The sequence below is a fragment of the Equus przewalskii genome, chromosome 6 (assembly GCF_037783145.1).
Source record: "Equus przewalskii isolate Varuska chromosome 6, EquPr2, whole genome shotgun sequence".
NCBI lineage: Eukaryota > Metazoa > Chordata > Mammalia > Perissodactyla > Equidae > Equus > Equus przewalskii.
This window is the reverse complement of record NC_091836.1, coordinates 66656807-66671224: the sequence shown is the minus strand read 5'-3', so window position 1 is coordinate 66671224 and position 14418 is coordinate 66656807. Positions and strand designations below refer to the sequence as shown.

General features: G+C 40.4%; 1 protein-coding gene across 1 annotated transcript in view; it reads left to right on the top strand.

Annotated features, from left to right (window-relative positions):
* The window catches only part of AAMDC (adipogenesis associated Mth938 domain containing), a 36268-nt gene extending 25673 nt beyond the window's left edge, over positions 1 to 10595 (top strand). Inside the window, exons 3-4 of the mRNA XM_008524528.2 lie at positions 8518 to 8613; positions 10421 to 10595. Coding sequence (XP_008522750.1) covers positions 8518 to 8613; positions 10421 to 10561 — 237 coding nt within the window. The 3' untranslated portion in view covers positions 10562 to 10595. The remainder of the gene's footprint in view (positions 1 to 8517; positions 8614 to 10420) is intronic.
* The last annotated feature ends 3823 nt before the right edge of the window (positions 10596 to 14418 follow it).

Here is a 14418-nt window from a genome sequence, read left to right as displayed (position 1 = left end):
TCCTTTAGTTGAGGATCTGTTGGTGAGCTGTCTGAGTTTTTGTTTGTCTGAAAAGGTCCTCATTTATTAATTCTAATTTTTCTTGGCATTCTAGGTTGGCAGTACATTTTCCAGTACTCTATCTGTGGGAATCCTGAATGGTCTGCCCTTTTCCTTTTTGACATTTGTCCTGCCAAAGATTTCCATTTGCTTTTTCTTGGCATCCTTTATTACTCTCAATCTCCAACCAGTTTTAGTTAACTTCTTGACTGGGGGCTTCCCATTCCAGGCTGCTGGTGTACATTTGAACCCCAAACTGATGGCCAGGGAGGTTTGTGCTTATCAATTCTTAGGGGAGACTTTTTTCCCCACCTTGAGCCCAGGCTGTGCCAGACAGATTTCCTTGTCTTTTCCCTTTTCTCTTGGGGTTTTTTTTTTGGTGAATCCTTTCACTAAAGATGTGTTTAAGAAGGGTACTTTGCATAATCTGGATTTACCTTTCCAATTTACCAGTCTTGTCTCCCAGTCTCAGAGTATCTCATAAAAGACTATGAGAATGGCAAATGCCCTAGCATTATTTCAGTATCAGTTCACCCTTCTGATTTTCAACTCTCTCTTCACTTTTGGCTTCTAGGAATTTCTCTTTCCTTTTTGCAAGCTCAGCTGTGCATTTCAAGGGATGTTTATTTTTATCCAGCATTTGTGGGCATTTTGTTTAAGGAAACTTTTCAGGTTTTATGGTCTAACACATTGTTTTGCATAGTAAACAATCATACCTACATAATCAGGCCCCACATTAAAAGGGAGCCAAACACACACCTGGGATCTCTCTAAACGACACACACACACACACACACCTACACCTACACACACCTCCCCCCCAATCATTTGAGAGTGGCAGATGTATTTCAGCATTTCTCTCCCAAAAACATGAACATTCTCCTACATAGCTACAATAACATTATCACAAATAAGGATATTATCATTGATATAATATACAGTCTATCTTCAAATTTCCCCAAAGTCCCGAAAATGACCTCGATAACTGTTGTTGGTTTTGTGGTTTTACTTTTATGTATAATACAGGCAATAGGTACAAAGTGGAACACAATTCTCTGAGAGTTGTCCCATTGACCAGACTAGCAGTTCTTGTGCTCAAGACAGCACTACCTCAGGAAAGACGGATGAACTTGTACTAACCCTCTCTGCTTTTGTGTGTGTTTGCTTTTGCTTTTGTTCTTGTTCACCTCCTAAACCTGGTTGACATGGAAAGCCTGTGTTGAACCTCTCCCCGTTTATTTAAAAAATTTTGAAAAACTTCAAAACTATGTAACAAATTGGGGAAAAAATAATAGAAAAAACACGTGCATACCATCAACCCAGATTCACCTAGTTAACATCAACCTAGTTAACATTCTGCCACATTTGCTTTGTTGGTCTCTCTGTGGCATGCGCGCTCTCTCTCTCTCTCTCTCTCTCAATTATTTTTGCTGAATCATTTGAAATTAAGTTGCAGACATCATGACACTTGAACCCTAAACACTAAAGCATGTTTCTACTGAAACAAAGGCATTCTGCCTTGTATAATCACAATATAGCCCTTAAGAAACTCAACGTTGATATATTAAATAACATCAACTCCATAGTCAAATTACAACAATTGTTCCAGTCAATAATACCTTTTATAGCTGGCTTTCCCTTCCAATCCAAGAAACAATCAAGGGTCACATATTGCATTTTGTTGTTGTTTCTTTAGTCTCTTAATCTAAAACCCATTTTTTTCTATGACAAATGGTTATGAAATGTCCAGGTCGGTTGTTTTGTACAATATATCTACAATTTAGATTTATCTGATTTTTCTATCATGATTAGATTCAAGTTAATCATTTTTGGCAAGAATGCTTCACAGATGATTATGTTTTCAGTGCATTCTTATCAGGAGGTACATAAAGTCAGTTTGCTCAGTTACTGATGAAGTTAAGTTTGATCACTTGGTTAAGTTGGTATCCACCACATTTCTCCATTATGAAGAACATTTTCCCATTTGTAATCAATAAGTAATTTTCAGAGTAATAATTTGAAACTTTGTCAATGTCTTATTCCCTAGCAATATTTTCATCCAATGGTTTTAGCATTAACCATTGATCCTTGCCTGAATTTATAGTGGTTGCAAATTGGTGACTTTTCTAATTCTGTCATTCCTTCTACATTCATTAGCTGGATTCTTCTGTAAAGAAGAGCTTTCCTTCTGCCACTCCCCCTATGTTTATTATCACTATGGGCTCATGTTTTCTTTTTTTATTTCATATGTGCTACGTTCTGAATGTTTCTGTCCTCCCCAAAATTCGTATGTTGAAATCCTAACACCCAAGGATGACAATAATAAGAAGTGAGGCTTTGGGGAGGTGCTTAAGTTATGAGGGTGGAGCCTTCACGAATGGGATTAATGCCATAGAAAAGAGGCTGCAGAGAGATCCCTGCCACCATGCGAGGGCACAGTTAGAAGGCACCGGCTGTGAACTAGGAAGAGGGCCCTCACCAAAACTGGACTATGTTGACTGCCACCTTGATCTTGAACTTCCAGCCTCTAGAAGTGTGAGAAATAAATTTCTGTTGTTTATAAGCCACCCAGTTTGTGGTATTTTGTTATAGCAGCACAAACAGAATAAGATAATGTTTTAATCCATTACCATTATTAATATTTTCAAGGTTTAAATTATCCCAGATTTAGCCAGTGTCCTTGTGACATGCTCCCATCAGTTTTTGACCACTGCCTTGCTTTCTGGCCTAGCAAGATGTATTTTCCCTGGATTCAGTCATCTCTTCAAGGAGCGCTGGTTCCTTTTAGTGGGGAATAGTATCTAGAAACCAAGAGTTGGGTGTTAGGTGTGCTCATTGCCACTGGGATGTCACTGCATCTAAGCCCTTTCAATATACAGAGCCAGAAGATGTATGTGTACATGTGTGTGTGCAATGAGTTCATAATGATACTTCTAATTTAATCCAGCACCACCAGATTTTTTCCCCTGTGTTGCTCCACAATCTTCTAGAGCATTTCAGTGGCAGAGTTCTAACTTGAAGGGCAAAGAGAAGAAAAGCTCACACCCAATATTTTAAGCGCCAAACCTAGAAATGGCATCATTTCTTCTGCTCATTTTTGATTGAAAATTTACTGGTGACAGCATAGACACATGGCCATGCCTAACTGCAAAGGAGAACAGAAAATGGAGTCTCTAGCTGGGCAGCCATATGCCCCAGAAAAAGGGCAGAATAGATTTTGAAAGAACTAGTAGTCTGCCACTATGAGATGTAAGGGTAAGTCTGCTAATGGACTTTTGGAAAAGATTTCCACTCTTCTAATCTAATGAAGAAGCACATTACTACATCACATATCTGTTTTTTATAATTTGATAATTTTGTTTAAAATCTGCTTCTTCCTTTGTAAGCCTATATGTTTTATTTTATGCATTCAAAACTTTATTCTGAAAAGGGGGCCATAGGCTTCTCCAGATTGCCAGAGCAGCCACTGGCACAAAAAACAGGCCTCTGGGCTGGTAGAGGCAGAAAATCATTTAAGAAACTTTTATGTTAATTCAGGCAAGCGAGTGTGACTCAGACAGTGTCCACAGGGGACGGATTCCAGAGCTCCTTTAATCTGCACTCACAGAATCTGCTTTTATCAGCAACACAGCCAGATAAAGCATTGCTACTAACCATTTATGCTCACTTTATTTCAGCAGAAAGAAATGTTTTCTTGAAAGTGTAATTTAGGAGTGTCTTCTTTTCAAATTTAATATAAAATAAGGGGAAATGTCCAAGCCATATAGGATGCCACCCTGTTGTTTAGCTGGCATAATGGGTATTAGCTGGACAGTTTTCCACAATTAATAGCTTTCCCCCAAGAAAAAACAATAAGCTTTTACAACCTCACATCGTGTGGTGGAAGCCTCTTAAAGAAGAGGAACAGAATCAGACACTCACTAAAGGAAGAGGGCCTTAGTGATTTTCCCCGAGGGACTGGAAGAAGCAGAGGAGTAGTTGGTGGCAGGTTGAGGACGCCTCAATAACAGGCCGATGCTCCAATCACAGGCCTCTGTACAGGCCTGTGAGTAATCACCCGCCAACGCCTGGATCCAGAGGCTGCTGCAGTTATCTTTCATTGCTCTGTATGTGACACCCTGGGCCTGCAGTGTAGCATGCGGCAGCCAAATTCGTCACTTGAGTTCCATCGATCCGGCAACTCTGATGGGCTGCGGCTGTCTCCAGTCTCTGAATCTCCAAAGATTATGGTTTTGCACTCCCTTAAGATCTTTCACTTGATTTTGAACTGTCGCTTGTTTCCTTATGCTAGAATGTGAGCTCTTAGAGTCTGGGGATCACAATGCTCCTCAAAGTGGGTGCTATGCTTTGTTAAATGAAAGAATCATTCAATAATTCAGGTAAATGCATTTACTTAAGTAAGGAAAGTGAAGTTCTTCAACTCTGATCTGGAATTCTATTAAATATTTACCTTGGTCATATACCCAGGAAAAAATGTTAGATTCTTCTTATCATCGCTGTTCAGCTCAGGATGCTTCTCAGATTGATCACAGAGCTATGGAACTGAAAGGGGCATCTAATCCAATCCTCTTACATTCTTTAAGAACCAATTATTGTAATCAAGTAAAAAAAAACCTCCTTTTTGTTTTGCCTTTTATAAATTTATGAACCTAAATTAACTTTATAGAAAAAGAATCGAATCTCTCCCAATCTCTTCTGATCTTTGTGGAGAATAGGAAAAGCAGGAGGCAGAGATACTGTTCGGAGACACCTGGGCACCAGCTCTGCATCCTCTCCCAGAATGAGGATGCACCCTTGCTGCTGATCAGTTTGGTTCACTCTGACATGCAGGTGTTCTAACTTAGAACACTCTTTGATATTCCCTAAAACATAAGAGCATACAGTCTTAGTATAAATTCCTTAGGAAGGTGCTGATGAGGTAAGTCTCAATAGAAAGCGTCTTGGTGAGAGACTGGCTTCGTTAGCAGCTCTGGAATGCTCACTGACTGAGTGAAGAATGTCAGCAGCAGTTGCACAGCCCACAGGAAAACAAGAGACATGCACAAAGTCAGCAGAGAAATGCTGCTTCTGCTCCTGCTTTGTGTAGCCACCTGGCTTCTGCTAAGTTTTGTTTCCTTGGCTAAATAATCGGGAAGCAGTGAGTATGTATGTGTGCTGGATGTGGCCTCTTCCTGCTAATCTGTAACCTGCCTATATTACTACACTTTAAAAACTTTTATTTTTAAATAATTTCAGACTTATGGAAAAATTACAAGAATAGTACAAAGAATTCTCATTTTTACCCAGATCCAAATGTTAACATTTTATCATATTTATTATCTTCTCCATTGAAAGGTATTATTTTCTCTGAACTGTTGTGGATATTATACCCCTTTACTCCTAAATACCTGTGTGTATTTCCCAAAAGCAATGACATTCTCTTACATAATCACAATACAATGATCAAAATCAGGAAGTTAACACTGATACAATGCTATTATCTAATATACAGACTTTATTAATATATTGTCAATTGATCCTATACATGTCACATCTACTTGTCATATTAATGGGATCATAGAGTATGCAGGCTTTTGAGACTTGGTTTTTTCACTTGGTGTAATATAGTTTAGATTCATCCATGTTGTCATGTGTATCAATAATTTGTTCCTTTTTTATTACTGAGCAGTATTTCATTGTTTGGATTATAACACAATCTGTTTATCTCTTCCTCAGTTCAGGAACATTTGGGTTGTTTCCAGCTTGGAACTACTACAAATAAAGCTGCCGCGAACATTCATGCACATGTTTTTGTGTGAATGTGAGTTTTCATTTCTCTAGGATAAATACCCAGGAGTGTGAGTGCCGAGTCACATCATAAGTCTATGTTTAACTTCATGAGAAAATGCCAAACTGTTTTCCAGGGTGGCTCTACATTTTACATTTCCACTAGCTGTGTACAAGGGATCCAATTTCTCTGTATCCTCACCAGCATTTGGTATCTCATTGTAGTTTTAATAGGAATTTCCCTAGTGACTTATAATATTGAGTATCTTTTCATGTCCTTCATAGCCATCCATATAGCTTCTTTTTTAAAGTGTCTGTTCAAATACTTGACCCATTTTAAAAAATTAGATTGTTTGTTTTCTTGTTGTGTTTTGAGAGTTCTTTATATATTCTGGATACAAGTCCTCTGTCACATATGTGATGTGGAAATATTTTCTCCCAATCTATAGATTTTCTTTTCATCTTCTTAACATTGGTGACAGAGAGCATGCTATGATTGAAGAAATGATAGAAGGCCAGTGTGCCCAGACTACAGAACATGAAGAAAGTGGTATGCAGTAGGACTGGAGAGGCAGCCAGGAACTTACAGACCATGTTGAGGAGCTTGGCATTTATTCTAAGGGCAGTGAGAAGCCATTGAAAGCTATTAAGCAGAGGGGAGACACAAATGTCTCTGTGTTTTTCTTGTTTTTGTTTTTGTTTTGAGGAAGATTAGCCCTGAGCTAACATCTGCTGCCAATCCTCCTACTTTTGCTGAGAAAGACTGGCCCTGAGCTAACATCCGTGCCCATCTTCCTCTGCTTTATATGTCGGACGCCTACCACAGCATGGCTTGCCAAGCAGTGCCATGTCCGCACTCGGGATGTGAACTGGCGAACCCCGGGCTGCTGAGGCAGAACGTGCGCACTTAACCACTGCGCCACCAGGCCGGCTCTATCTGTGTTTTTAAAAAGGTCCCTCTGGCTACATCTTGAAGAATGGGTAACTGGAAGGGGCTAAAGTGGTTTTATGGAGACCAGTTAGAAAGTTACTGCAATGGTCTAAACAAGAAGTGATGGAAGCTTAAACCAGCGTAGTGGCAGTGGAGTTGGAATGGACGTGTCCAAGAGATAATAAGGAAGTGAATATCTAGCTAATACGCATTGCATCCAATATGTGAAGGAAAATGTTTAATATTTCAACAGTATATCTGTGTTTAGTTGTAGGTTTTTCTCAGATGTTCTTCATCTAAGGAAGGTTCCCTTCTAGTTTCGTTTGCTGGGAGGTTTTTGTTAAATCGTAAATACATGATGAACTTTGTTAAATGCTTTTTCTGCGTCAGTTGAGATGATTACGTGCTTTTTCTTCTTTACTCTGTGGTGAACTACATTGATTTTTGAATGTTGAACCAACCTTGGATTTGCTAATCAAGTTTTACTGAGGATTTTCATTAAATTTAAGAGAGCTCACCAGTGGAGTTCTATGTGCTATTTTCAGCAGGTCTTCCCTACACCGTCTCTAACTATGATTACAAGGTGCCCTTCCACTGCTTCTACTCGTACTTCAAGACCCCGTTAAAACAGCACGTCTTCCATGGACAATTTGTCACTCCTATTCACTCCCTCCCTCTTCTGAGACCCTCAACTCTATTTTGTCTCATCCTTCTCTAACTATTTCCACATGATCACTGACCTTACCTGACTAAAACTCCTCCAAAGGCTGTTTGGTTCATCTCAGTGTTTCTAGCGCTTAGCATGGGGCCCAGTGTGGAGTATGTGCTCAGTAAATGCGTGGACTGAATGAAAGGATAGAGACAGACAAATCAGGGGAGGAAGGCTTTGTCTCTCTGAGCTTCAGTGCTGACAGTGTCATCCTTGCACAGATACATAATAGGTGAGGCCTAGCAGTTGGGCTGGTGCTTACCGAATTCGAACTTCCGTGTCCCCTTTGCTGAAGTGAAAGCAGTTTAGAAGCCACTATCCTTTCTTGTTGCATTAATCTTTGTTAAACACCTTACCTTAAATACCCTTGGGAGAATCTGAGAGACTGATAGGTAGGTTTTAAAGCATCAATAGAAGTTTTCTTGGAGCTAATTGGGAAAAAGGCTCAGAAAAAGGAATAGTGCAGAGATTCTTAGGAAGTCTTTCCACAGTCCAAATTTTGGCATAGTGTGCAAGTGCTTTTTTTCTCCCACCTCACCTCCTTCCACTCCCTCACCTGTCACTTACACTCCAGTCATACTGAACTACCTATACTTCCCTAGGTTTTTCTTTCCTCTGAGCCCTTGTACACGGTATTCCCTGTACTTTGAATGCTTTGTTCCCCTGATTTCCTTTCATCTGGCTAATTCCTGTTTGTCTTTTAGATCTCACTTTAAATGACACCTCCTCTAGGCTGCCTTCCCTGACTGCCTGCTCCAACCCCCCAGGTCTGAATTAGGAGCTCTTTCTCCATGTTCTCCCAACAGCCTGAACTTACTTCCTTTTAGCACTTGTAAAACTACCGAAATTTCTCTTGTCTTCTATATTTTTCACTAGACTTAGAGCTCCTTAAGGGCAGCACTTGTACTTTTTGTTATTCCCAGGGCCCAGAACGATGCTTGGCACAGACTAAACCTCAGTAAACATTTCTTCAATGAATGAATGGGTGAATGAATGAATCCCACAAGAATACCAATTTTAAAGAAAGATTAAAAAAGCAGGTGGCTGGTATACTTTTTCTTCCCACACCCAGCATTCTCCTGGTGTGCAGCCTGCAGATGTGGAGGAAGTTGTCCAGAAGGGTGTGCAGACCCTTGTGATTGGCCGAGGGATGAGTGAGGCCTTGAAGGTAGGTATTGGTGAGCACAGCATTCCTAAGGACAGTTGGTGACCTCTTGGACCTTTACCTTAGAGAGATGTCCTTCTTGGGAGTTCATCTCTATATATCATCCTCATTTTGCTGATGAGCCAGTGGATGGCCCAGGATAAAATAATGGCTGCGTACTACTCTGCCTCATCAGGGTTGGACTCTCCAGTTTCCACTTAACCCTAGGCCTGTATTATTTCAACTATTTCTCAGAACTTCCTCATTCCTGGAATTTCTCAAGCAATATTTGGTTCTTTAGATTTTTATAGTACTTTATATTTTGATTGTACATTTTTATAGTACTTTTTCTTTTCTTGGACACATTCAAGTTATGGGGGGTTTTTTTCCCTTTCAGAAAAAAAAGTTATTTTACTTACAGAAATAATACATGCTTTTTGTAAAAGAGTCAATGCAGAAAGGTAGAAGAAAAAAGGTGAAAGATACCCCTCCCCAATCTCCATGCTGGATATATGCTGCTCCAATTCTCTCTCCATGCATCTGCAAATAGATACACACTTACACATATACAGTATACTCTTAGAACTGTTTTTACATAAATAGGATCACACTACACATGCTGTCCTGTCACTTTTATATACTTCCATTATTACACTGTGGACAGCCTTTCACATAAGTGTATAGAGATCTACCTCATCCTTTCTTTTATATAAATGTCCTAAAATCCAGTTCCCTATTGATGGAGTCCTTTATTTATATTTTTTAGTTTAACCTAAAATAATTCCTATCTATAAAACTATTGTTATAAAATTGTTCAAACATATAGAAAAGTAATATAGGGCATTGAAAGAAATATTTCAGAGCTCTTTCTGAGGAGGCAGAGTCTAATTAAAATCTATTTAAAATAATATGCAGGACAAGCAAGGCAGAGTTAAGAAAATATCCAGTAGTAGCTGCCACTATGACAATCTTTTATATAAATTCATTTACAAATATTTATTAAGCACCTTCTGTGAGTCGGACGCTATTCTAGGCCATGGGAACAACAAGATAAGACACACAAGCTTCATGGTCCTCATGGATAATAAAAAAGCAGATGATTTCAGATCGTAATTAATACTGTGAAGAACATGGTGACTTATGAGAGGCTGCTCTAAGTGGGGTGGTCAAGAAAGGCCTTTCTAATAAGATATTTAAGCTGCAGTATACAGACATTAGTTAACTTCATCTCACACCAACCCTGTGAAGTAACTATTATTATCCTCATTTTACAGGGGAGGAGGTTGGGGTTGAGAGACTTTAAATCGTTGGCCTACCGTCTCTTGGTGGGTACGTGGCAAAGTTAGAATGTAGACTTAGGTTGACTGACTCAAATATTTAACATTTACATAGTCTGGTCAGGGCTCTGTAGCATGCTAGACATTTTACTTACTTTAGCTAAATTAGTTCTCATACCAATTCTGTGAGCTAGGTATTATTATTGCTATTTACAGACATGGAAACAAAGGTTCAGAGAATTTAACTAACTTACCCAAGGTCACACTGCTGGTAAGGACTTAAATCCAAGGCTGTCTGATTCCAAAATCCACGCTCTTTCCATTTCCATTTCACTTGAGCTTTATGCATACATATCATGATACTTCTGTCAACTTCTTAGAAGCCTCTTTGACTCCTTGGGTCTCACTGCCAAGGTTTGGACTGGTGACATTCTGGGTGATTGAGGAGTGAAAGTTGTCACTGTCCACTTCTGTAGAGTACACTTGCCTCATGGCAGTAAGGAAATCTTAGGGGGCCTTTTCCCTGACTTACTCATCTTTTTCCTTCTTCCTAGGTGCCTCCATCAACTGTGGAGTACCTCAAGAAACAAGGCATTGATGTGCGAGTCCTCCAGACAGAGCAGGCAGTGAAGGAGTATAACGCCTTGGTTGCCCAAGGTGTCAGAGTGGGAGGGGTCTTCCATTCCACCTGCTGATGGAGCCTTAAGAGAATAAATTACTAAGCAGCCATGCCTGTGACTATTACTCTTACCGCTCTCCACACCAGCCTCCCAAGGGTTTTTGAACAGCTGCTCATGCCAGGTCCTGTGCTAGGTTTTGGGATGCATGGATGACTAAGATCCCTGTCCTGGGGAGAGAGGGGACTGGAAATCAGGAGAGGAGGCAGATGTTTACCAAAGCTTAATAATGTGGTAAATGTTAGGCCAGAAGTATTACAAAATAAGGCAAAAACAAAGAAAGCCTTCTGCTTTGAAGACCAAAGAAAAAATCTCAGTGCATTAAAATCACATTGCAATTCACGCTTTGGATTGTTTAGCCATCAATTCAACCAATATTTATCAAATACCTTATATGTCAGGCACTGCTATATGCTCCAGAGAAAAAGCAATAAGTCTTGTCCTCATGAAACTTATATTCTAGTAGGGAAAATAAACAAGTAAACGAATAAATATATAATGTAAGTAGACTCTTATGAAGAAAAGCAGGTTGAAGACAGAGTGCTAGGGGCTATTTCAGATAAGTGGTCAGGGTTCTAGGCAGGCTGTTCTGCTAACTAACTAAACCTGTGCCCCACCAGACAGGTCTCTGGGCTTCAGATTCCCTCACTATAGAAAGATGGGGCTGGACTAGATGCCCTTTAATGATCCCTACTGGCATGAATCGTCTTTGTTCTGTTAAATATCAGCTGGCCTTTGTGAAGCCTTAGAATAGACTGATAGAACTATAATAATTTATCAGCATAACCTTAGTTTTCATTTTCTCCTTCTCTTTAAAGAGTTATGAGTATGGGCTTTGGTGTCAAATAGCCTTGATTTTGAACTGTGGCTTTCTGCCACTCACTGGTTGGGCACTTATATAATCTCTCAGAGTTTCACTGTTCTCCTCTGTCACATAGGAATAACATTAGCACCTGGAGTTATTGCAGGTATTAAAGGGAGTAATTCATAGCAAGTCTTAGCACCACACCTGGCATGTAGTAAGGACTCAATAAATTGAAGCCACTGTTGTGATTATCTTTCTATTAATGGGGCTGCTGTCTAAAGCCTGTTAGTTTCATTTTATGGTTCTTAATACAGCAGCTTGCTATTTCATAGATTCATAGAATGTTGAAGCCCAAAGGAACTATCTACTCTCATTTATTCAGTAATTCTCTTTCATGCCTATTTACTGAGTCTCTTACTACATTTTTTTTTTTAAGATTTTATTTTTCCTTTTTCTCCCCAAAGCCCCCCGGTACATAGTCGTGTATTTTTAGTTGTGGGTCCTTATAGTTGTGGCATGTGGGATGCCACCTCAGCGTGGCTTGATGAGCAGTGCCATGTCCACGCCCAGGATCCGAACCAGCGAAACCCTGGGCTACCAAAGCGGAGCATGCAAACTTAACCACTCAGCCACGGAGCCAGCCCCCACTACTTTTCTTATGACCAGTTATTGCTGGACCCTGGGGGTACAAGAATGAATAAGTTATAGTTCCTACCTCAGGAGTTATGTGGGAGAGACAGACAATAATGATACAGTGTGTTAACATTATAATAGTTACAAAGTCCAGTGGTGGCACAAAGGATGGACTAACTTACCCTACCAGGATGGAAGGAAAATTAGGGAAGACATCACTAAGGACATAACACAAGCTGAGTCTTAAAAGAACGAGTTGTACATTTATTCACCAAACAGTTGGCAACTCTTTAACTAGATTTATTTACTAGGTATGGTTTTTGTCATGGCTATAACTAAGCAAAATTGCTCTACTCCCGCCCTTGTTGAAGCAGCAGCCCCAGAAAGCTGATTTTTGCTGCACATGATCCTATCACCTGGTTTGCTCAGTTGGGCATCTGATCTAATGGGAGCCAAACCATAGGCTGAGCAGCAAATTTTGTTTCTTTAGCTTTTTGCTAAGAAAAACATCTGTTGCCAATCTTCCTCTTTTTGTATCTGAGCCACCACCACAGCATGGCCACTGACAGATGAGTGGTGTAAGCCCACACCTGGAAACCGAATCCAGGCTGCTGAAGTGGAGTGCGTGAACTTAAGCATTAGGCTACTGAGGCAGGCCCCTGAGCATCAATCTAAGATGTGGCTTGGCAAGAAAAGATGAGCTAAGACCATCAGAATGGAAAGTGAAGAGATTTTTCCAAGTTCACCCAGCAAGTAAGTGGCAGAGCCAGGATTAGAACCCAATGCTGTGTCTTGATTTCTTTCTACCATACACATCCTTAGGAGGCCCATGGGAGTGAGATCCTCACAGACCTGACACCCAGCCTAGAGGTCTGGGAAGGTCCTGCCCAGTGCCCTTTCTGCAACCAGTCATTTGTCAGATGAAGGATCTTTCTAGATCTCAGTTCCCTCGGCACATAAAGCCAGGCACCTACATAGCTAGGAGGGATGTTTAATAAATTCAGACTATTTCTCTTGATGCAATCATTTGTAATTTTTTTTTTTTTTTGGTCAAACGTAAGGTGAGGCAGCTCCAGTGGGTGTTGAATTAGGTGTGGGTATAATCAGTGTTCCCAAGTGAGTTGTCTCCACATTAAAGAGAACTTAGTACAAACTTCCTAAAGAAGTATCTGGCAGTGAGGTTACTACACTTTGTATAGAACCTGCTAATAAATAGCCCTACTTTTGAATCTGTTCTATATGGTCAATGCTAGAAATGTGCAGAACCTGGAGAGAAGCTCTCTTTCCCACATGACACTCTACTTAGTCCCATGTCTGGATCATTAAGCCCTTTGATTCGATTTGTAGGTTGAACAACCCTCTGCCCACACTTAATTTCTTCCAGCTTGAGTGGTTCCTACAAGTCTGCCAAGTGTGTACCTTTCTTCCCCTTAATTGTGTTTTCTGATGTCAATCATGTCAAAGCCAAATATAAAGTCCTTTCAGAAACTTCAGTCTCAGGGCTGGCTCTGGCAGACATGCCACGGTACTGCTAAGTTTGCTCTGGATCCATATATTCATTCATTCCTTCGTTGCCTGGTATGTGCCAGGAGCTGTGCTGGGGACACAAGAACACAGACATTCTTACTGTCCAGGTACTCACCAATTCGTTGGAAGAAATAGACATGTAAACATACAGCAAGGATGCAGAAGTTGCAAACTGTCACAAATCCACCCAGAGAGGTGCTTTGTTTGTCTCAGTAATTTTAACATTTACTTAGTTACCAAAAGTTTTAAGTTGGGTATTTTTTACATGAAAAAGCAGATTTCTGGCTTTTCTGAAAGATCTGACACCACCAGACCCACATTTATAAAAAACCAAGTGGAGCTGAATAGTAACTGCCTTCTGATAGACTGTGCTCTCATTCTAAAGTCTCTATTAATTTCCTCTAAGCCACTTGACTCCTTTTTTCCTGCCTACCTTCTTTAGGAGTCTGTGTTTGTGAACCTGCAATAAATACTATGCATGAAGAATGTACAGATGGGAAGAAAGAAGCAATGCACCAAGCCCACAGCAGACACAGGTCCTAGAATAAGGCTCAGTCCTGAAGAATGAGAAAGGCACCATAAGAAGAAGATGGGCACGGGTGTTAGCTCAGGGCCAGTCTCCCTAGCAAAAAGAGGGGGATTGGCAGCAGTTAGCTCAGGGCTAATCTTCCTCAAAAAAAAAAAGGCACCACAGGAAACAGGCTCAGGTCCAAAAGTCTGAGGCAAGAGAGCATGGTGAGCACTGGGAACAACTACAGGTAATTATCTGCAGCCGGAGAAGTACAGAAAATGTTTGGGACAAGGAGTATGAGGCTGGAGACGACAGGAGGGGCATGAAGAGCCTTCAAAGATAGGAGTTTAGACTTTATCCTGGGACCAGAAGTGATCCACTTAAGGGGCTTAAGCAGAG